The sequence below is a fragment of the Stigmatopora nigra genome, chromosome 18, assembly GCF_051989575.1.
Source record: "Stigmatopora nigra isolate UIUO_SnigA chromosome 18, RoL_Snig_1.1, whole genome shotgun sequence".
In the NCBI taxonomy this organism is placed as follows: domain Eukaryota; kingdom Metazoa; phylum Chordata; class Actinopteri; order Syngnathiformes; family Syngnathidae; genus Stigmatopora; species Stigmatopora nigra.
Genome location: NC_135525.1, coordinates 5,478,277 through 5,498,276, shown reverse-complemented (window position 1 = coordinate 5,498,276; position 20,000 = coordinate 5,478,277). Strand labels below are relative to the sequence as shown.

General features: G+C 40.9%; 3 protein-coding genes across 3 annotated transcripts in view; 2 read left to right on the top strand and 1 right to left on the bottom strand.

Annotated features, from left to right (window-relative positions):
* top2a (DNA topoisomerase II alpha) overlaps window positions 1-7,577 on the bottom strand; it is a 10,032-nt gene extending 2,455 nt beyond the window's left edge. The window contains exons 1-26 of the mRNA XM_077739505.1: window positions 7,385-7,577; window positions 6,628-6,777; window positions 6,465-6,555; window positions 6,320-6,383; window positions 6,082-6,227; window positions 5,909-6,006; window positions 5,609-5,821; window positions 4,997-5,170; window positions 4,825-4,926; window positions 4,218-4,355; window positions 4,020-4,158; window positions 3,771-3,928; window positions 3,372-3,497; window positions 3,176-3,286; window positions 3,004-3,109; window positions 2,760-2,869; window positions 2,590-2,682; window positions 2,380-2,494; window positions 2,178-2,299; window positions 1,950-2,098; window positions 1,647-1,878; window positions 1,443-1,577; window positions 669-869; window positions 409-604; window positions 232-323; window positions 1-144 (exon numbers count right to left, since the gene is read on the bottom strand). The exon at window positions 1-144 is cut by the window's left edge and continues 6 nt beyond it. Coding sequence (XP_077595631.1) covers window positions 1-144; window positions 232-323; window positions 409-604; window positions 669-869; window positions 1,443-1,577; window positions 1,647-1,878; window positions 1,950-2,098; window positions 2,178-2,299; window positions 2,380-2,494; window positions 2,590-2,682; window positions 2,760-2,869; window positions 3,004-3,109; window positions 3,176-3,286; window positions 3,372-3,497; window positions 3,771-3,928; window positions 4,020-4,158; window positions 4,218-4,355; window positions 4,825-4,926; window positions 4,997-5,170; window positions 5,609-5,821; window positions 5,909-6,006; window positions 6,082-6,227; window positions 6,320-6,383; window positions 6,465-6,555; window positions 6,628-6,777; window positions 7,385-7,402 — 3,423 coding nt within the window. The 5' untranslated portion in view covers window positions 7,403-7,577. The remainder of the gene's footprint in view (window positions 145-231; window positions 324-408; window positions 605-668; window positions 870-1,442; window positions 1,578-1,646; window positions 1,879-1,949; window positions 2,099-2,177; window positions 2,300-2,379; window positions 2,495-2,589; window positions 2,683-2,759; window positions 2,870-3,003; window positions 3,110-3,175; window positions 3,287-3,371; window positions 3,498-3,770; window positions 3,929-4,019; window positions 4,159-4,217; window positions 4,356-4,824; window positions 4,927-4,996; window positions 5,171-5,608; window positions 5,822-5,908; window positions 6,007-6,081; window positions 6,228-6,319; window positions 6,384-6,464; window positions 6,556-6,627; window positions 6,778-7,384) is intronic.
* Window positions 7,578-10,742: 3,165 nt separating this feature from the next.
* Window positions 10,743-16,044, top strand: lrrc3ca (leucine rich repeat containing 3Ca). Its single transcript, XM_077738965.1, has 2 exons — window positions 10,743-11,111; window positions 14,231-16,044. Exon 2 carries the CDS (start codon window positions 14,281-14,283, stop codon window positions 15,076-15,078), a length of 798 nt encoding a protein of 265 aa, XP_077595091.1. The 5' UTR covers window positions 10,743-11,111; window positions 14,231-14,280; the 3' UTR covers window positions 15,079-16,044.
* Window positions 16,045-18,636: 2,592 nt separating this feature from the next.
* The window catches only part of LOC144211684 (uncharacterized), a 2,032-nt gene continuing 668 nt past the window's right edge, over window positions 18,637-20,000 (top strand). Inside the window, exons 1-3 of the mRNA XM_077739100.1 lie at window positions 18,637-19,036; window positions 19,480-19,581; window positions 19,650-19,790. Coding sequence (XP_077595226.1) covers window positions 18,872-19,036; window positions 19,480-19,581; window positions 19,650-19,790 — 408 coding nt within the window. The 5' untranslated portion in view covers window positions 18,637-18,871. The remainder of the gene's footprint in view (window positions 19,037-19,479; window positions 19,582-19,649; window positions 19,791-20,000) is intronic.

Below are 20,000 nucleotides of genomic sequence, written 5' to 3'. Positions count from 1 at the left end.
CTCTTTCTGTTTAATCAGTTCCTCCTTCTTCTCCTTAGTCAGGAACCACATGGGCATGTTGAGCAGGTAATTGTAGTCTGGACCATTGGTGTCCTCTTCTGATGTTTCCTCCTGATCATCATCATCATCTACTTGGGCTTCATTCTGATGAGCGTGTGATAGTTAGTACAAGTAGAGGCAAATAAAATTAAAAAAAAAATAATAATAAATAAAATCTTCCTGGGGCTTCACCTTGTCTTGAGCTTCTTTCCAGGCTTTGACGGGGTCCGAGTCATAGCCCATGTCCTGAAGCATGTTAATCAGCTCCTTCTTTGGTTTGTTCTCTATACATAGCATACACACGCATCTGATTAGCAACAAAAAAAACGTCTAAAGTAACACATGGCGTCAAGTAAGCTAACCACTAACCGATGACCAAGGTGCCCTGGATTTTCTCCAGGATGAAGCGAGCCTGGTTGGTGAGCTTAGTGCTCTCGGCCCCCAACATCCCCAACAGCCAGTCCTTCCTTATGCCGTAGTACTTCAACCGCAACTCGTAAAAGTCCTTCAGGATATCCTGCACCGACTCGTACTTCTTCAAAGCGCCCACGTGGTCAAACAGAACCTGGGACGCACATTGAAGGGTAAGCTTTGGTTTAGGTCTTAGGAGGAGAATTTGCTAAACGGACCATAGAGTTGCAGGTCAAGGGATTCTGCAGCTTGAAGACTTTGTGGAGACCCGCCGCCTCCACTTCACGAAGCTTCTCCTCCGTCATTTTGATGACAAATCGCACGGTGGTGTCCGTGTGGTACTCTTTGTAGTCTGTGATCAGAGCGGGGACCTTCTCGGTGGCATTCAGCATTGGCTCCAGAATGTTCTCCTTGTAAGTCTGGATTGAAGACAAGTATATACCGTATTTTACAGTCTATCCTTCGCCCTTTTCCATCCTCCTTCTTTGAATGTTCACCAAAACAGGGATTTACGATTTTTTTTTACACAATGCCCAGTGCTGTAATGTTACAATGGAAAAGCTACCGTCAATTTGATTTCACGTGGGTTCAACCATTTTAGATATAATATTTAGTTGTTGTTTTTTTTTTTTTATAAATTGATACAAAGAACTGGATTAAAAGCCCTGAATATAAATTTTTGTAGATCTAAAAGTTTATTTTAGCTTCTTTTTTTATATATTCTTAGATTTTACAAAAAGATTTTTGAACTAAAAACTGAAAAAAAAATGGATTTAAAAAAATTAGTTATTAATTTAAAAAGGGAAAAATCAGGAAATGTGACATACATCTATGCTCTTCATTTGAATTTGACCTAAAACAGAAAGTCGGCACTAATAATTTACTTTCCCAGGCCACACAAAATTATGTGGCAAGCCAGATTTGGCCACCAGGGCCGCCCCTTTGACACATGTGGGTTAAGGGTTTCGCCAAACAGTGAAAGAGTGACTAACCTGCGTCCATGTTTTTACAGGCAACTCTGAGATCTCAATCGTGGTGGAGTCAATAATAGCCAACTCTCCACAGAGGACGTACTGGTTGTCCATCAGTTGGTCAATTGTTCCTTTGAAGCCTTTATAATTAGGGAGCTAAGAGACAACAAATGTAAGTCATTCTCACGGTCGGTCCACTAATGAGATCACAAACTACTCACTCACCATGGGCAGTGGCTCCTCCCCGTTGAGCATGCGTGTAATGTTGGTGACAATCTCCCGGACACTAAAGTTGGGGATCTTACTGGCCCAGCCAGTGCCGATGCCTTCGCTGCCGTTCACCAGCACCATGGGGATGATGGGAATGTACCACTCGGGCTCCACCCGCTGGTTGTCGTCGTAGTTGTTCTTCAGTAGATTGTCGTCAGTCGGCGGGAAGAGAAGTCGAGCCAGGGGGCTGGAAAGTTTGGACATTTGGTAGTGGTCGTCACACATCTAGACAGGGTGGATTTCCCGTCGAATTCTAACCTCAGCATGGTGAAAATGTAACGGGGACTTGCAGAATCCTTGCCGCCGTGTAACCTAGTTCCGAACTGACCCAGGGGCTGCAGCAAGTTCAAATTGTTGCTTCCCAGAAAGTTCTGGGCTAACCCGATGATGGTCATCATCAGTGAAGTCTGAAAATTGAGCGACGGGACATCCGATCAACCACATGAACCTATATATGCATTACCTTATCTGTGAAGTGGAAATTACCTCTCCATGATGATACGCTGACATCTCGGCTACAGAACCGGCCAATTGGGCCACTTTGACCTCCCGCTTGTCATTTCTCTTAAAGCAACAGTACAACACCTTCCTCTGGCCTGGCTTCAGACCTATGACAAACCAATATAATGCCATGCATAAGAGGTGTCTGTCTCCAAACTGTGTTTCTGAGACGGCTACTTTGACGCACCGTCCACCAGGCAGGGAATGGACCGTTCGTTGTCCGAGTTTGAGAAAAGGACCAACTCCTTGTTGACAAAGTCATTGTAGGAGAGATGCTTGGTGGTCTGACCATACAGATACTCCTGCAGACAAGGAGAGAAGCCCATGTGGTAACTTTGAGGGAACTGATGGTGGGTGGACAGACGGAAAAACTAAAATAATAGCTTAGTCAACCAACCTCAGGTAGGTTGAGCTCCTTTCGCTGGCGTCTGTTGACCATGAAATTGGTGAGCCATTCTTTACGTTCTTCCACTTTTTTCTTGCTAAAGGCCTAGAACACGGCACATTTTCTTTTCAAATACAACTCAAGGCAATCCGAAGCGTTTAGCGCGAACCGACGGGACTCACGAGGGTGATGGCTTCGTCATCTTGAGGCCCCGAGTACTTGAACGGAATACGATGTCTCTGCATATCCAAAAAATACTCCTTGGCCTCTTGCGATGTGCTAGTTCCCAAACCTTATTGGAAAAAAAAACAAAATCCCATATAAGTAAAGACAACAGAAAATAAACCAAAAACCGTAATATCGGTCCATGAGGGGGAAAAAAGCTTACTTGGCTAGTTTACTACCACACAGGGGTTTATGACAAACCTTTGTAGTACTTGACTTTCCAAGATTTGAAGTTGGACTGGCGTTCCTTCCATTCGTCAAATTCGGGCATACTGTAGAATGACTGTTGGGATTTCTTGTGGGAAACCTGAGGACAGGAATTTTCAGGTTTACCTTGGAGTTTTTCTTATTCTCACAAAGTCAAATTACCTACTTTTATGATGGGAGTGATGAACTCTTCCAGGAAGTTGTGGCGGAGCAGGGAAGGCCAGTTGTGGTGAATGAAGTTGATGAGCAAACCTTTAATGTGGGAGCCATCTTGATCCTATTAAGCACAACTCCAGATTAGCGAAGCGTCCAGTTCAGGGGTATTTATTAGGGTGAGAACAATGCTAAACAAAAAAAGACACCTGATCTGTCATGATCATAAGTTTTCCATAGCGCAGGGTCTTGAGGGAATCTGGATCACTGTAGTTCTTTTTGTACTGCAGACCGAGGATCTTAATGACATTGTTGATCTCTGCATTCTCCATAATCTGTCAGAGGACACATACGGAAATCAAGCAAACGACTCGGACGTTTGGTCGCCCGGACGTTTGGTCGCCCGGACGTTTGGTCGCCCGGACGTTTGGTCGCCTGGACGTTTGGTCGCCCGAACATTTGGTCCCCAGAGAGTAAGTACTGTTTAAAACAGATATCAACAAGAGTTTAATATCTAAATATCTACTGTTGATTCATGAGACAGTTTACTATGAATATATTTTTGAGTTCGGGGGACCAAACGTCCGGCCAGGGCGGGCTATTCGGACCTGCTTGTGAGTCGCCTCCCGCACGTTGAGCAATTTTCCCCTCAAGGGGAAGACACCGTAGCGGTCCCTGCCGACCACACCCAGGCCGGACACAGCCAGGGTCTTGGCCGAGTCTCCCTCGGTCAGGATGAGCGTGCAGCCGATGGAGTTTTTGCCGCCTGCCGGACAGCGAGATTGTTATGGTTTTCTTTTTATTTAGATTTCGACGGCGAGGGTTAGGAGGTAAAGAGAGAAAGAATAAAAATGTACCCGCATCGTTGGCGTCGTCCAACTTGGGCACCCCTTTGACTTTGGTGTGCTTGACGGCCGAACACTTTTTGTTGAGCTGCAGCTGTGCTTTGAACTTCACCCAGTTCATGATGTTTTCCACAATTCCACAGGTGGTGGCCTGTTATAAAAACAAGTGAGCAAAACGATAGGACGCCAGCCATGTCGGCTTAGCGCTACCTGCTTAATGAATTTATCGCTGAGCGAGCAGTTGGAGCCAAAGTTCTTATGCTGAAGAGTCATGTTCTCTTTGGTTTGTGAGTCGAACGTGGGGTTCTCAATCAGGCAGTTGACAAACAGCCACATGTGGTTTTTCACCTGATGACGAGAAAACAGTGATTTACAGTCGAAACTAGAAAATAGAGCTGCCAAACGTGAAATGTCATAAGGATAGAGCATTTGCAGATTTTGGCAAAACATAAAAAAAAACACTGATTTTTGTTTTGTGGACACAGCCAACACTGCTTGAAACAACTAATGAGAACGTACATGTGTCATTAAAATGAAAGTAATTGCGCAACTTAATTTCCAAAATAAATGAACGCTTTGACCCCAGGCAAAATTTATTTAGAACATGATGTCAAAATCAAGTTAAAATAGCCCGCCAAAATTTAAAATACTAATTTTTTTCATGTAAATTGCTGAAAAAGCTCAAATTTGTATTTTTGTAGTTTTCATACAAAATCTGTATTTATTGAGTAGATTGTTAAAAACGGGCGTAGTAAACCATAGATTTGTAGTATTTGGCAGCTCTGTAGAACTCAGAACAAGAGTTTGAGTCATTCACCTGGAAAGGCTTGACCACAACGCCAGCTTTGTTCTTCCTCTTGACGACGTCAATCAGCTTGCCGACCACCTGATCGGCCACGTAGTCCACGTGCCTACCGCCCTTTATTTCAGTGGACAGATATTAGGATCTACTGTGCTTGGCCGTCACTTTATCGGGCACGAGAGCGCACCTTGGTTGTGGCGATACTGTTGACAAAGCTGACTTGCTGGAATCCCTTTTCGCTGACGGCGAGGCAGACCTCCCAGCGTGCGTTGACCACCTCGTGAAGCACCGTCAGCTTGTTGCCCGTCTCGGTCACATTGTCCGCCACGTATAAATCCACGTAGCTTTGAAAGTCTTTCACCTGAATTGCATGGTGAGTAAATGTAATACTGAAAGCTGCCTGTTAATGGCAGGCATTGGCTTCACCTTTTTAAAATGTAATTAAAAAAAAAATATATATATAAAAAATAATTTTTTTCTATTGTGGTTAATGGCAGCCAATAAGTTAAAAAAAAAAAATTAATTCATTTTTAAATTCAACTGAATCCAAAATAATTCCGTCAATTCAAAATGGCCGTCAATGCCACTCAAGTCGTCTCAGTTGAAATGAATTGAAATTCTAATGTTGTCAAAAACAAGCAGTGAGTGAAATATTATAAAATGAATAAAATGATATTGAATTTGAGTGGAATTGGGGGTCATAACCAGAATGTATTTCTCAATTTACTGATTTTAATAGCTTTTTTTTGTCATAACATTTTATTCAGGTTTTCCCCAGGCACTTTCTAACTATACTTACAGGCAGTCTTTTGCTGTTGAAGAAAACGCGGACGCCTTTGGCACACCCGGCAATGTCGTAGGCCCTCCTGGTCATCAGGGCTACCGTGTCTTTATCCAGGATGCTCATTTTAAACTTGGGCAGGTCTGGCTGGAAGGTGATGCAAGTGTAATCGTCTCCGTCAAAGGGTTTGATGCTGGGCTCCCCTGCACGGCCCATGTTGTCGTACCACGTCTGTGGACAGACAAGAGTTACCCCATAAGGTAAAAGGGAAGACAGGACAGATTTTGATATGACAAACCACCCTTTTTTTCTCTGTACCTGTCGAAAGGTCTTTTTTGATTCTCTGCAGGCGGTCTCCACTGTGAATTTGGTGCTGAAAATGTTGCAGAGCTTGGCACCATATCCGTTACGTCCACCTATAAACGAAGGCATAGACCCATTAAACATCAGATTCCTGTGCCAGATGCGTTATTTGCCATCCCATCGCTCACCGGTGACTTTCTTCTCGGCGTCATCGTAGTTACTAGAGGTGAGAAGCTGTCCAAAGATGAGAGCGGGAACAAACACTTTCTCCACCCGGTGCTCCACCACCGGAATACCCTTACCGTTATTCCACACACTTATGGTGTTGTTTTCACTAAAAGAGACGAAAAAAATACAGGACAATTAGAATATTATTCAAGCTAGTGTATATCCAAAGATGAACATTGTTATTGCACTTTTACTCACACATCGATGCCGATTTTAATGCAGGACATGTTTTTATCTCTCTGTTTATTGTCCGCTGCATTTACTGGAAAGAGAGGCGGAGTTAAAAAATAAATAAATAATACATTTTTTATCTGCCCTTGAACCGAGATGCGCTTCTGCTTACCAAGAATCTCATCAAATATCTTGTACAACCCCGGCACAAATGTCACGTCCCTGCAGTTGAGTCCAATGTCCTCATCGTACACCCACATTTGCTGAGGAAAAGATAGAAACAGAAATGTTCACTACAAGAATTCCCAAAGCCAATAATTGATCAAGCATTTTACCTGGGTGACGGTCTCGACTGAGCCGATGTAAGAATCAGGACGGAGCAAAATGTGCTCCAACTGAGTCTTTTTTTGATAGATTTTCTCCACAGACAAACGCTTGGGGTCCTTCTTGGTCTTCTCCAGGGCTTTGTTTTCAAACAAATGGGACTGTGGAATATACAGTTTTAGCTTTGTTGTATATTTGGGTGTTCGTGTATGCTCTTGATGCTCATAATTACAGTGTATTATATGAAAACTGAGGAAACACAAGGCTACGTTATACTTAGACAACACGACTATATATACAACACAGCTTGTATTGAAGAAATAACCTTAAACTTTCTTTTATAAATATTTTTTGGTCTTGTTTTTTATGTTCATTGTTGTGATTGATATGGTCAACTTGTCACCATTTTTTTGTAAGAAATATACATTTGTGAATGAATAAAGCATTTATAACAAAAATACCCATCTGAATTCGAAGTCGCCATTTACTAAAATACCCATCCGAATTCGAAGTAGCCATTTTGTACTAAAAACCAAACTGAAGCAGTTGACCACGTAAAAATTACATGTTTTAACTACCTCTTCGTGCAAAGTCACAGTGAAATGGTATTACACTTGTACAACATTACATCTCTTCCTCATAATTATTCTAAAAGTAAATACGTATTACGTGTTTTTTTCCTTTTCATCACAAACATCGAGGCATCTTTATCATGATACCAATTGAGCCGTTGTTGAACTCTACGAAACTTTATGAAAAGAAGGTTACCTTCAGTGGTGCCGCCATTGTTGCTCCTTTTTTAAAATCACTTTAGTGTTCACAATGAATAAAATTAAACCACTAAAATAAAACAATAAAACGGGCGCAACTAACCTAACACGCACTTACGTGGAGTGCAACTAGTTGCTATTAGTTTGGTTTGAAAACTAAAAGAAACCGCCATTTGACAACAACCAATGAGACGTTGGGACATGTGACAAAACCCTCCAATGGAAAGCACAGCAACAACATATCTGTTAAACAGCCAATCATCGGGACGTTGGGCATTCTAAGCGCGCCTTCCGTATTTACAACCAATCAATTTCAGTAAAATTTGCGGCTTTGATTTACGTAGAATTAAAGATTTATTTTGGATTTATTTGAACAACAATAATTAAATATAACAATTCTATCACTTATTTCACTGTAAATCTAACATTTAAAATGTATTTAAAATATTATCAGGACACCCAACTTGAGCACAAAGGTGTATTGAATAGGCAATCTTTTGTCATTCCCCCTAAGATATAAAGTTTGCTTTTGAACTTCCCAATATCTCAACTAATTCATCAATTCTCTTGTTTCCTTCCATCTCTCGGTCACAGTCGAATGAAACTTCATCTTTTGCGCACTTGCAATCACCCAGCCCGAAGTGTCCACCTTATCTGTGACTTTGCAGGCCTCTCACATCACCTGGACATGGTTGCTAAAGCACCATGGATTTCAATGAATAACATTAATGCGCATCAGTTGAAAGACAGCTGGAGAAAAGTTGCTAAAGTAGCCATCTTCCGATCCTAATTAGGCCAGGGACAGAGTTGGCATCTATGGGAACAAACACACACAAAAGAAAACAAACAGAATTGAATAAACCTTTTGAATTAAAAGAAAAATCACCAACCAAAAGCTATGTAGGCCCCATAGTATTTTTACCATAAGACCATATTTCATCTTTTTTTTCCAAAGTGTAGCTGTTTCCCAAAGAGGTAAGATAAAGTACCTACTACTTCCCTTCCAAAAATACCCCCCTCTCCCACCATTGGGGGAGGAGGGGGGCAGCAAGTGACTCCAGAAATGTAGCTAATGTATTCACGTCAACGTTTGATCTTGTTGGGTGGATGAGCACGCCGGGAGCAGCCGAGGAATGAAAATTGAGAAGAAAAAATGCATAAAACTCTGGTTCCGCGACAGCAATTGCATGACAAAAAAGGGGGGGATTTGCATAAGAGAGCCCCCTTTTGAGGATTAGTGTCACCTCACAGGTACACACTTGATCAAGGACAGACACAATGAAGCCGGTTTGATGAACTCACTCGCCAGCGACAAAAAAAGATGCCTTTGAGGTGATGGGATAAAAGTCAAGACAATTGGCTGGCGCCACATGGGTTGAGTCATTCATTTTCTTGCTATCTGATCTTCTTGTAAATAACCACTAAGAAGACACTGAAAATTGACTAAAGTGTGAATGCTGAATGGATGGTAGGTTTATTTTGGGGAGGGGGGGCAAAAAGATTTCATCCTTTGGTGTTGCCATGTCAACGTAATCCAGCCAAAGCCTTGAGAATCAGCAGTGCTGCCTCACGTAATGTAAACAATACAGTGGTTTGTTTAAGCGTTTTGGTTTCATCGGTTGCCATTGGCAACGGTGAGTTTGTTCATATATTGACTATCTTTGACACAATTTGAATGTTTATTCAAAAATCCTCCAACTTCAATTGTATTGCATTATACGTCCATTGCCGTCAATGGCAGTCAACGAATTAATGACGAGTAAAAAGGAAATAGTCTCTTGACTACAGCACATTTTAACTTACCTGTATCTTTACTTAGCCTCTAACCACTAAAGATAAGAAACTTGGTCCTTAATGGGGGTTTTAATGTCTTCACCATGATTAAAATACCCAACAGAGACTCCATTAAAAGAGGAAGCAACAAATATAAAATGGAAGAAAGCTTCCTTCTCTTGTGTAGTTGTTTTTTTTGTGAACAAACTTGGATTTCAGCCTAAAATGATAACCAATAGGTCATTTCTAATTGCACACAAAGTGCAACGTCACACTTAGTAGTCATCTACTGTAAGTCATTTAATAGCAGCACAAGGGCACAGAAGAACCTGACATATTGATTTTAATTCCATTAATTCCTTCCGAGAGGACGCTCGGTTAAGCATATCTCTTTTTGAGCCAAATCAATGGCGTTTGCTCACAAGAACCTCAAGACCCCTCAAAGACATGGCCACAATTCAACTTCTAAAAGAAGCCATTTTCTCTCTCCCCGGCGTGAGAAAAATCGAGTTTAAGAAAGTGCAACGTCTTCTTTTTCGGGGAAGAAATTGCCACCGCCTGAGCAGTGTGAGTTATTATGCCGTGAAAACATTAATAACGGCATTTGTTATTGCTTTGGCTCCAGCTGGAAAACCCCGGCGAGCCGGCTGGGTAATATTGCTTGTTGCTGGAAGATGCATTAGTAATTTGAAATATGATTAGTTGTGACGTCGGAGCTGCGTTTGTGTTATTTTCAAGTTATTTTTTCATGGGAAAGAATGAAAATGGTAAAATGTTAACTCACTTATTAGGGTTGGATGTATATGGCATTCAATGGCATTGGTAGAATGAATTATTTATAAAATAATACCAACAATGAAACAGTAATGGTTGCTGACAAAAAGCCAAATAGGTGTCAATAATTAGTCATGATCAGTTACAGCCACTGGGTCCAAAATGGCCGTGACTGGACCGCAACCAGGCGACTAAACGTCCGGCGACCAAACGTCCGAGCACCAAAATGGCTACCCAATGTGAATCAATCACCGAAATTGTGACAATTACACTACATTTTTAAATATAATTTATTATTTGTCATTAATGGACGCTGATGAATTGGAGTGTGTTTTAAGAGAGAATAAAAATTAAGAGAAACATGAAATGTACGTGGCTCTCGAGCCGCCTGTGGCTCCCAGACAAAATACATTTTCTCTTCTTATATTTTGGATATATTTGCCTGGTTTCATGTTTCTATTTTTAGCATTTTATTTTATTCAAATGTATCTGGGTCCATTAAAAACAAATCAAAAAATATAATTAAAAAATAATTTGGCAATTTTTTTAAGCTAATTTTGACGTCAGGTGTGGCTCTTTGACTCTCCCAGGTTCAAATTTTGACTCTTTGTGTCTAACATGTTCATCAGTATATACAAAAAAATGATCAGAAGCAAAAAGCCGCATGCGGCTCGAGAGCCACGCCAGATTAAAACCCTCCTTTTGAAAAGTGACGTTACAGCCTGTCATTTTTCCCCGCAAGAGAAACAATTTTTGCCCCCTTTTTTGCCTGCAAAATGAATAAAGGACCTGTCATGCCAGCTCATCTAAGGGTTAACATGATGATAGTCATCGCCCTGGAATAAGATGTGTTCTCCAGGGGGCGTGGCCTGTTCCCGTGCAGCCACCTGATGCATTTGCCCATCCTTCCTCATCGAGAAACGCCACTGAAAGTCAGACAGAGGCGCCACTGAGGGAAGAAGCATCGAGACGTCGTTCCCCATGTTGGCCGTCGTCCCCCCCTCCGGGGTGCCGGAGCCAGCCAACGTCTTCCCTCCTCCGGTTGCGTGGAAACTGAACGGGCAAGCCTTGAACCGCTGTGGCGGAAATCAACGCGCAGCAAGTTGAATCCGCTTCACGGTGGGAGGAGAAAAAAAAATCATTAATACAAGGATGGGAAGCAGGAGAGCACCTCAAATGTGAGTATTTGCTTTTTGGGTGTTTTTTTCCCATTGGTTTGGTCACGTAATCATTCAAACAATGATTCAGCCTTGGGTGCAATACTTGGGTTGATTGATGGCTAAATCCCCATCATGTATAATTGAGTGTGACTGCATGGGACGTTGGCTCAAAATGATTGCCGTGCATCCCTGGAAATTCAAGATGCCGTCCAAGCGGGAGGGCTAAGAGCTTTCCAAATGAGATTACCGATCAAATGGGGGAAATGGAATGATGGCAAGGTAGACTGATACACGCCGTGATTGAGAAACAACCCGAAAAATAAGGCAACTTTAGAAAGAAGAAGGCCATTTCACTGGAATGGATTTCACTTTTAGACCAGTTGTGCTTATCTTTTTTATTCTGCCTCCCGTTCTGTTTTTGTGAGGATGATGTAAAGCTCCTCACATTTTCCAACTCATTCATTGGTTTTCCCCTTTTTGCACTTAAAGGTTACATCTCCTAAGCAATGCGACACAAATGTGATTTTTTTGGGCAAAATCCAATTCCAACCTGTATCTCGATTACTCATTAAGGAAATTGAGGTGCACAAAAAGTTGTATAGGAATTTTCCCCAAATCCTACAGTTGTCCTAAAATTATACAAAAATATTCCTACTTATTTCAATGCTCACTGCATTTCCAATGGGAAAATATGTCAAAATGGTAAAATGGCAAATATTCATTTGCATTTATTATCCCTAATGCTAACCCCTAACTCTAACCCTAATCCCTAGCCCTAACCCTTAACCCCTAACTCCTAGACCCTAACCTTAATCCTAAACCCTAACCCCTAGACCCTAACCCCTTAAACCTGAACCCTAAACCCCAACCTTAATCCTAAAAACTAACCCTTAGACCCTAACCCCTTAAACCTGAATCCTTAACCCTTAACCCCTAACTGCTAGACCCTAAACCCTAACCTTACGTAATCCTAAACCCTAAACCCTAAACCCTAACCCCTAACCCCTAACCCCTAACCCTAATCCTAACACCCAATCCCTTTTACTCAAATGAAACATTTTGTAATGCTCGACTTTTTGGTGTTTTAGGGAGATCTTTTGGCTGGGCTCTTTTATTGTGAAGGCTGTGCTTTAGTGACTGGTGCGCTGCACTGACACTAAGTGCAGGAACAAATCAAATGAAGTGTTTTTTTTCCCCCTGCTTACAATAAAAGATGTGTAAATAGGGAGAGGCCAATTGTGGGAAAGGTCGATCTCTGGATTGACGATACAGAGTTAAAAAAGAAATCCAATTTTTACTTCAGAAAATCTCTACTTGTTTTATTAGAGCATCTTTTAATTACTTTAATCCCTTGATATTTGAAAATATACATGTTAACAAGCATTAGTGGGAAATACATTATATTATTTATTTATGCAAAATAATAATAACAATAAAAAGTATGAACTGAACGTTAAAATAATTAAGATACTACATAGAATGAACATACTAAATACAAAAAAATAGAAATTTAAAGTAATTTAATTTTAGAAATGTATTGTTTATACAAATATCTAAATAAACATGGATTTGTGTTATTATTTTTAATCTTTCTATGTTTTCTATTACTGTATTGTCAAAATTGTTTCTTATTCTTCAGTAAACATCATTATTTCCAAATGATTAAAAATTATGGTTATTATTAACAGCTGTCCAATCAATTTAAAGTCAAATTTGAATATTTATAGTTTTAAGACCAAATAATAACCCTGAATTGACCTGTAACCCATTGGATTTAGTATGTGGACATTCTATTGTATTCCTCAGCCGGGACACCGTATCGTACTTGGGTACCCCGCCAAAGTAAAAGCTATTTGATACTCGCAGTGAGATCGATGACATTTTTTAATCTTTGTAAGTGGACAGTTCCCACCGAGTGTCGATTTGAAAGGAATTAAAGATGCTCGAATGATGCTCGGCCTGACTTAGTTTACCCTCTCCTGATTGGATGCTTTTGTAGCTTCACCTCGTTTTAGCCCAGTGTTGTTAAAACTGTTTTATTGCCGTTTTTTTATTGAAGTATGACCACATTGGCTACTATTGTTGGTGAGTCAAATTGGATTGGATGTCTATCGTCAATGGGAGTGAAACATGATCTCTCAATGCCGTCCTTCCCACTTGAAATTGAGAAAATGTCCATTGACAATAAAAAAGTCACGAATATCACAACTAAAATGAAGAGAAATTACTCTCATAGGACTTCTTTCAATTTATGTTTATTTACGAGCAATAAAACACAAAAAAATCTTGATCGATTTCAACACTAAAGCAAAAAAAATAGGCACTGTTTAGCTCCATCTGGTGTTGAAGCTGTGAAGCGCTACATAATGTACACTAAATTTAAACATCTTGTGCGGGCCAGTTTCAACATTTTTATATTTTTCTGCTGGCCAAAAAGAACTGGGCAGTGGAACGACATGCTCTTTTGCGATTTGAATGTATTTTTTTTTATATTATATCTGCCTGTACTAAAATAGATATATGGCGCAGTGCAGTGGTTTGTTTAGAAAAGTGGTGGTAAGACACAAAAGGATTGCAAAGGTATAAAAGGAGCGTTTCATCCTTACGCTGCATTGGGAGGGACGTTGTTTCTTGGCTGACATAAAGACGCCTCATTCGCTAATGAATGGAGGACTGTGAATTAGAAAAGGAGTCCCAGTGGAACATCAAGCTTGACAAAGTATAGTAGTAGTCATAAATTGATCAGGTAAAGCACGGCTGTCAAATTCATCTTTTTTGCAGCTCACATTGGAGTTATCGTTTCCTTTATAGAGCGATGATAGAGAGATTAAGTAACAATTTTCAATAACAGCAGATATAGGTTTTATTCATTTGTTTAGGTTTGTTATAATTCATATTCATTTTTTTATTGTAAAAGTGAAAATAGGGAAGCAGTAAATCTTCTTTTCTCTTTGATTAAAAGACTTTTAAAAAGTTAATATTCATCAATCATTTCAATTCCTGTGGAATTTATCATAAAAAAACGGTAATACTGTAAATATCCTTCATTACTTTTTTAAAAAAAATAGAAATAATCAAATTAAGAAAAAGGGGGAAAATAGTAACCACTCAGTTACCCTATGTTTTGATTATGTAAGGCTGGCCGCTTCCACGGGCGATTGATGCGCGGAGCACCCCCTCCCGAGTGATGTCGGCGGCTGGCGACAAGGCGTTGACGTATCTGCTGCTACGCGGCCTGGCGCTCCTGACCTCGTGGCTCCAGCTTTCTGCCGGCGCCTGCTCTAAACACTGCTACTGCTCCGAGGGCGACGGCGGCGGCGGGGGCGCCGTGGGCGGCAAAACGCTACGCTGCAGCAACCAACGCCTGACCGAGATCCCGCGGGACATCCCCAACGACACCCGCAGGGTCTACCTGGACTTCAACCTCCTGACTTCGGTCCCGGCCGACGCCTTCGCCGGCCTGCCGCAGCTGGCCGAACTGGACCTGTCGCACAACGACATCAGCCAGCTGCAGCCGGGCGCCTTCCGGGGCCTGAGCTCCTCGCTGCGCTTCCTGGATCTCTCGGCCAACAAGTTGGTCCATTTCGACGCCGACTCCTTCGAGGGCCTGCGGGCCCGAGCCAACCTGACCGACAATCCCTGGCACTGCGACTGCCAGCTGCAGATGGCCATGCCCCGCGTGGACCTGGAGCCCGTCTCGCTGACCGGCATCGTCTGCCAGACTTCCGAGCCGGAGGAGACCGCCGTCCGCGGACTGGCCTTCCTCCTGGAGCCCGACGTGGACTTGTGCGTGGTGATGAAGAGGACTACGGACGTGGCCATGTTGGTGGTCATGTTCGGCTGGTTCACCATGGTCATCTCCTACCTGGTCTACTACGTCAGGGCCAATCAGGAGGACGCGCGTAGACATTTGGAGTATCTCAAGTCGTTACCCAGCAGGCAAACCAAGTCGGAGGAGTCTTCCACCATCAGTACTGTTGTTTAACTGTCTTTTGTGACCCCTGTTCTGATTCAAAGTCTCCCGTTACGGAGTTAGCTTCTCTATGCTCGCGCTAATGCCAGCTTTCATATGACAAATGGCGAATCGGCGACACGTTAACATGCGGCCAGTATTCGCCCTAACGTCAATATTCGTTTTTTTATAGACATGAGGAATGATTCGGTTTTGTAGATACCCTATTTTTTTTACTATAAGTCAAACCAGCCAATGATTAAATGTTGAATCTGGAAAAAAAATTGCTGCTTTTTTTTATATAGAGACATTTTTTATTGGATCAGAAACCCAGAAAAAAATCAGTGGTCAGAGAGAAAACACACATATTAGTGGCATGCCCAGCCAAACTATTACAAAAAAGTGCGCCTTATAGTCCAGAAAATGCGATAGTTGTGAATCATGTCAAATGGCATATTTTCTGTATTCCACCAGACTTTTCGCTAAATTTTGCAAGTCAAATACAAGAAAGTGGGTCATCATGAGTTTCTGAAAAAAGTAACGTGCCCTAAAAAGTGTTCAAAACCTAACAATTGTTTCTGAATTCATGATTTGTAGCCGTGTAAATCCGCTGTGGTGTTAGCATTCAGCACATGCGCCATTCAAGAGGAACACTGGTTAAAATCAATGAAATGTGGAAATGATGCAATTCACGTACATAAACTTAGACTCTTCCAGAATATCATATTTTTGAAAAACCTCATCACTCTATCTAGGTTAACAAATCTGTGTCTGAGTGGCTAACCAATCATTAGCTCAATGCTAACAAGCTAGCAGGTTTACATGGCCACATATACTTGTAAACTAACATTTTCAAAACAAAATATATTTTGAATAGTCAAGTTTTTTGAACATGTTATGACCAAAAACTTCATTTTGAAAGTGTTATTGGTCGCATGCAAACAAAAAAAGCAACATTTAAAAAAAAATGTTTTAACTAAGCTAATTGTTGCGAATACGTTCCTTTGCATGACAAAAAAAAAAAAAACGATTATAAAAATCAAGCTAGCGCTTTGATGAATTATTTATTCATATCTCAACGGACCATTAGCACTTTTAGTGGTATGCGGCTCCGTACTTTATCTTTATTTTTCTGGGCGGATTATGGAAGTACTTTGGAATTGAACGGGTCGCCATGATGAAACAAAACAACATTTACAATCTTCCTCTTGTCAACTGTCTTGATAAAAGATGTGAGGCTTTTAAAAGGTTTGTTTTCTTGGCAGTATTTGGACTGCATGAACATCAATATACACTGTAAAAATGCATATTAAGTAAGTAGTGGGGAAAAAACACTTCCTTGTTTTCCATAACAATAAAAATGCTAATGTCGACAGTCCGGCTTTTACTTTGTTTGTTTAGAAAGGGTTAGAATTAAGGAAGCGGGCTGGGAAAAAAAAATCTTTATTTTTCCTCGTTAGGCTCACGCAGACAGGAGTGTTTCGTTTAAGGTTTGCATGGGGCGCCGGCATATGTTGGTTGATTAATGACTGATTCGTTTTCTAATCGGGTTATAGCTTAATCATGTTATTCATATTGTCTGGGGGTTCCATTTTAACTGGAAATGCGCATTGGGGGAGGGTGGCTTGAGTGGTTTAGTGCCTAGGCCTCATAGCTAAGGGTTCCTGGGTTCAAATCCAGGGTTGGTCCACCTGTGTGGAGTTTGCGTGGGTTTTCTCCGGGTACTCCAGTTTGCTCCCAGATTCTCCAAAACAATGCACTGTAGGCTATTTGGACACTCTAAATCAAGGGTGTCAGACCATTTTAGATATAATATTGAATTTTTTAAAATATAAATGGATTAAAAGAACTGGATTAAAAGCCCAGAATATTCTTTTATAGATCTAAAACAATGTTTTTTTTATCTTATATTAAATATATTTTTAGATTTTATCAAATGATTTTTGAATTAAAAACACAGAAAAAAATTACAATTATTGATTTAAAAGGGGGAAAATCAGGAAATGTAATAAACATTTATACTCTTCATTTTAATTTGATCCTAAAATAGAAAGTCGCCACTAATGATTTACTTTCCCGGGCCACACAAAATGATGCGGCGGGTCAGATTTGGCCCCCGGGCCGCCACATTGATACCACGAGCCTAGTGAGGAAAAAGCAGTTGAGAAAATGAGGACAAATGAGATGAGTATATAACATATGTACTAAGATCAAACTCCTACCTGAAGTGAATGGAGAAGCTTATATAAAGGCCCCAGGGTTTGTCAACGTAGACCGGCTGCACTGGTGTGAGGATTATACACCTGCGGGCTAATGGAAATGGCGGATAAGGTGACATGTCAAACGATGGGTCGCAACGTATTGAGTTGCAGCTGAAATTGAAGATTAATCCACAGGATGGTGTCTACTATTATACGGGAGTGCTTTGTGTACTGTGTGGGGAGCCGATCCAATTTCACAAACATGCTCCGTGTGGTATTATTGGCCACAATTGGTGTGTCTTTGTTCATGCAGGCGTCGTGAAACATGATCCACTCACTATTCTATTCAAGCTCCCCTGCTATTAACGGCGAGAGACGTCAATTCCGTACAGTGCAATGTCTGCCACAAGGCGGCACTGTCGCACAGCTGAGACTATGAGACACTCGCTATTCACTGATATAAAACGTAGAAAAAATACAAAATAAAAACACGGAGACGCGAAATATTGATTATTATGTGTCATTTCATATTGAATCAAAGTTATTTTTTAAAAATATAGTCTTAAATACCTAAAGGATTTTAAAGAAAACAAACTTACTACTGTTCAACGTTTTTTTAAAATTGTATTTATATTTAAAAAACATATAATACGTTTATATTAGATTAGATTAGATAACTTTATTCATCCCCTACTCTGGAAATTCACTGTCACATTAGTAAGAGGGGGAGAACACAGACACGGGAAAATACATAAATAGGTAATAAATAAGTAAATACATACACATGTCCCCATACAAAGCCCAATATCTTAGTGATAGACACAGTAATATTTCAATTACCATAGATGGAAGACAATGAATAAATGATTGTGACTTAAATATATGACAAGAAAAGTTCTTGGGGGGGGGGGGGGGGGGGGGTTTGGGTGAATTAATACTAATACTATATTTTAACTTTGCTCCTTCCAGCCTCTTAATAATCTTCCTTTTTGTGTGTGATTCAGCCCATAAAGGAGAAAGTGCAAATTTGCTGTCTCATCCCTTTTTTTTCTCTCTCTCTCCAATGAATGTCACTGAAAAATGAGGTGAAATTAAAAGGAATTCAATGACACGCTCACCCAAGTGCTATTGGGAAAGCCCACGATATCTCCACTGCCGGTCACTGGTGTATATACACATCTATATAAATGTCTACAAACGGCTTGACATTCGGTGAGCTCCATCAATCAAACTTTGAGCACTTGAGGTCAACAAATCCAAAAGACAGGCCATGAGCATCCTCATTGGTGAGTAGTGACGTCATCACATGGACATAGTATACTGCTCTCTTTAGGTCAGATCAAATGGAAACAAAAAGTAGTAAGGGGGTTATTTTACACCATGGGGAAGTTTTTAAGTGTATTTTGATTTCTTTTTTTTTAAAAATAATTTTACAAGTGAGGTTTGAAGCCCCCTCCGTTACATGACTCAGAAATTGGCAACTGCTTTAGCCTGCAGGAAACAACGCAGTGGAGAAGGGAGAGCCTGGCACGAGAGTCATCTGGCATGCTTTTATAGTTGTCCGCGTTATTAATCGCCTCGGTTTTTATTGTCTTACCGCAGTTTTCTTCCTGCCGATCGTCCACATGGCCAGAATTACGGGCGCCGCACCTCTCCCGGAGCTATGCGCCGACATGTGCGCACTTGTTGAAGGGGCGCAATTCCAAACCTTGGTGCGGAGGAGCCGCAGTTTAACCGAGAAGATTTTAAACGCCATTCCGGAAGCGCACAAATCGAGCATCCAGGTTGAGGTAAGGAGATTTATTTATTTATTTATTTATATATAAAAAGAAATACTATTATTATATATACTAGCAGGTTGTGATGCGGTTTAATTGGATTGTCTAAGACGGCTGTAGGCGGACGGCGATGAGACATTAGTAATCGAACACAATCTAATAGATCTGACACTGACATGAACGTAAACAAAAGGTTAGAATTAGAAAGTTAACGGTTACTTTGATTTATTTTAACATGATATTGGGAATACGAGACGAAATAGATTAGCTTTAAAAATGACCTAAAGGTCTAATCCATTTATACCAGTGATAGGATGGCAGTGATTCACTATTGATTTTTTAAACTGTAAAAAACTTGAAAACCTCCATAATAAAACAAAAAACAAAATGACACCAGTCCCTTTTTGAATGTCCCTATTTTTTTTTATTATTGATTAAAAACGCATTTTGCTCAGATGCTGAAACTGAATTCTGGCGAAAATGCCCAACTGGCCGCCATGGCATCCATGATCAACTTCCCAGCCATTCCTGACTTCAATTGGGAAAGAGTTCCCTTGGTAAGTGCTTGCACTCCAAAGACTTTCACTGGTACGGTTTTTCCTCACATTTGTGGTTTCCCCATCAGGAGAGCCGCCTGATCCGCGCCTACGAGTACCTTCAGCTGGAGCAGGCCTTGCTAAACGCCGTCTCGAGCCGGCTGGGGAACGCAATGGGGGTCGCCGACCTCACCAACAACGTGCGGGATCTCGCCGTTCAAATCAGCAAGGTGACAAGAGACGTCAAGCGTTTTCTGTACTTTCCCTGATTTCGTCATTTTGTGATTTTACTTCAAAGTCCTTCTAAAAAAAATACAAAATAAATAAAGAAGCATAGCTTAGAAAATATAAGGCCGCTTTCCAATTCATTTTGAAACCTAATTTGATCAATCGATGAATCCAAACTGATGATTAGAATTAATAATTAAATCTGTAATATA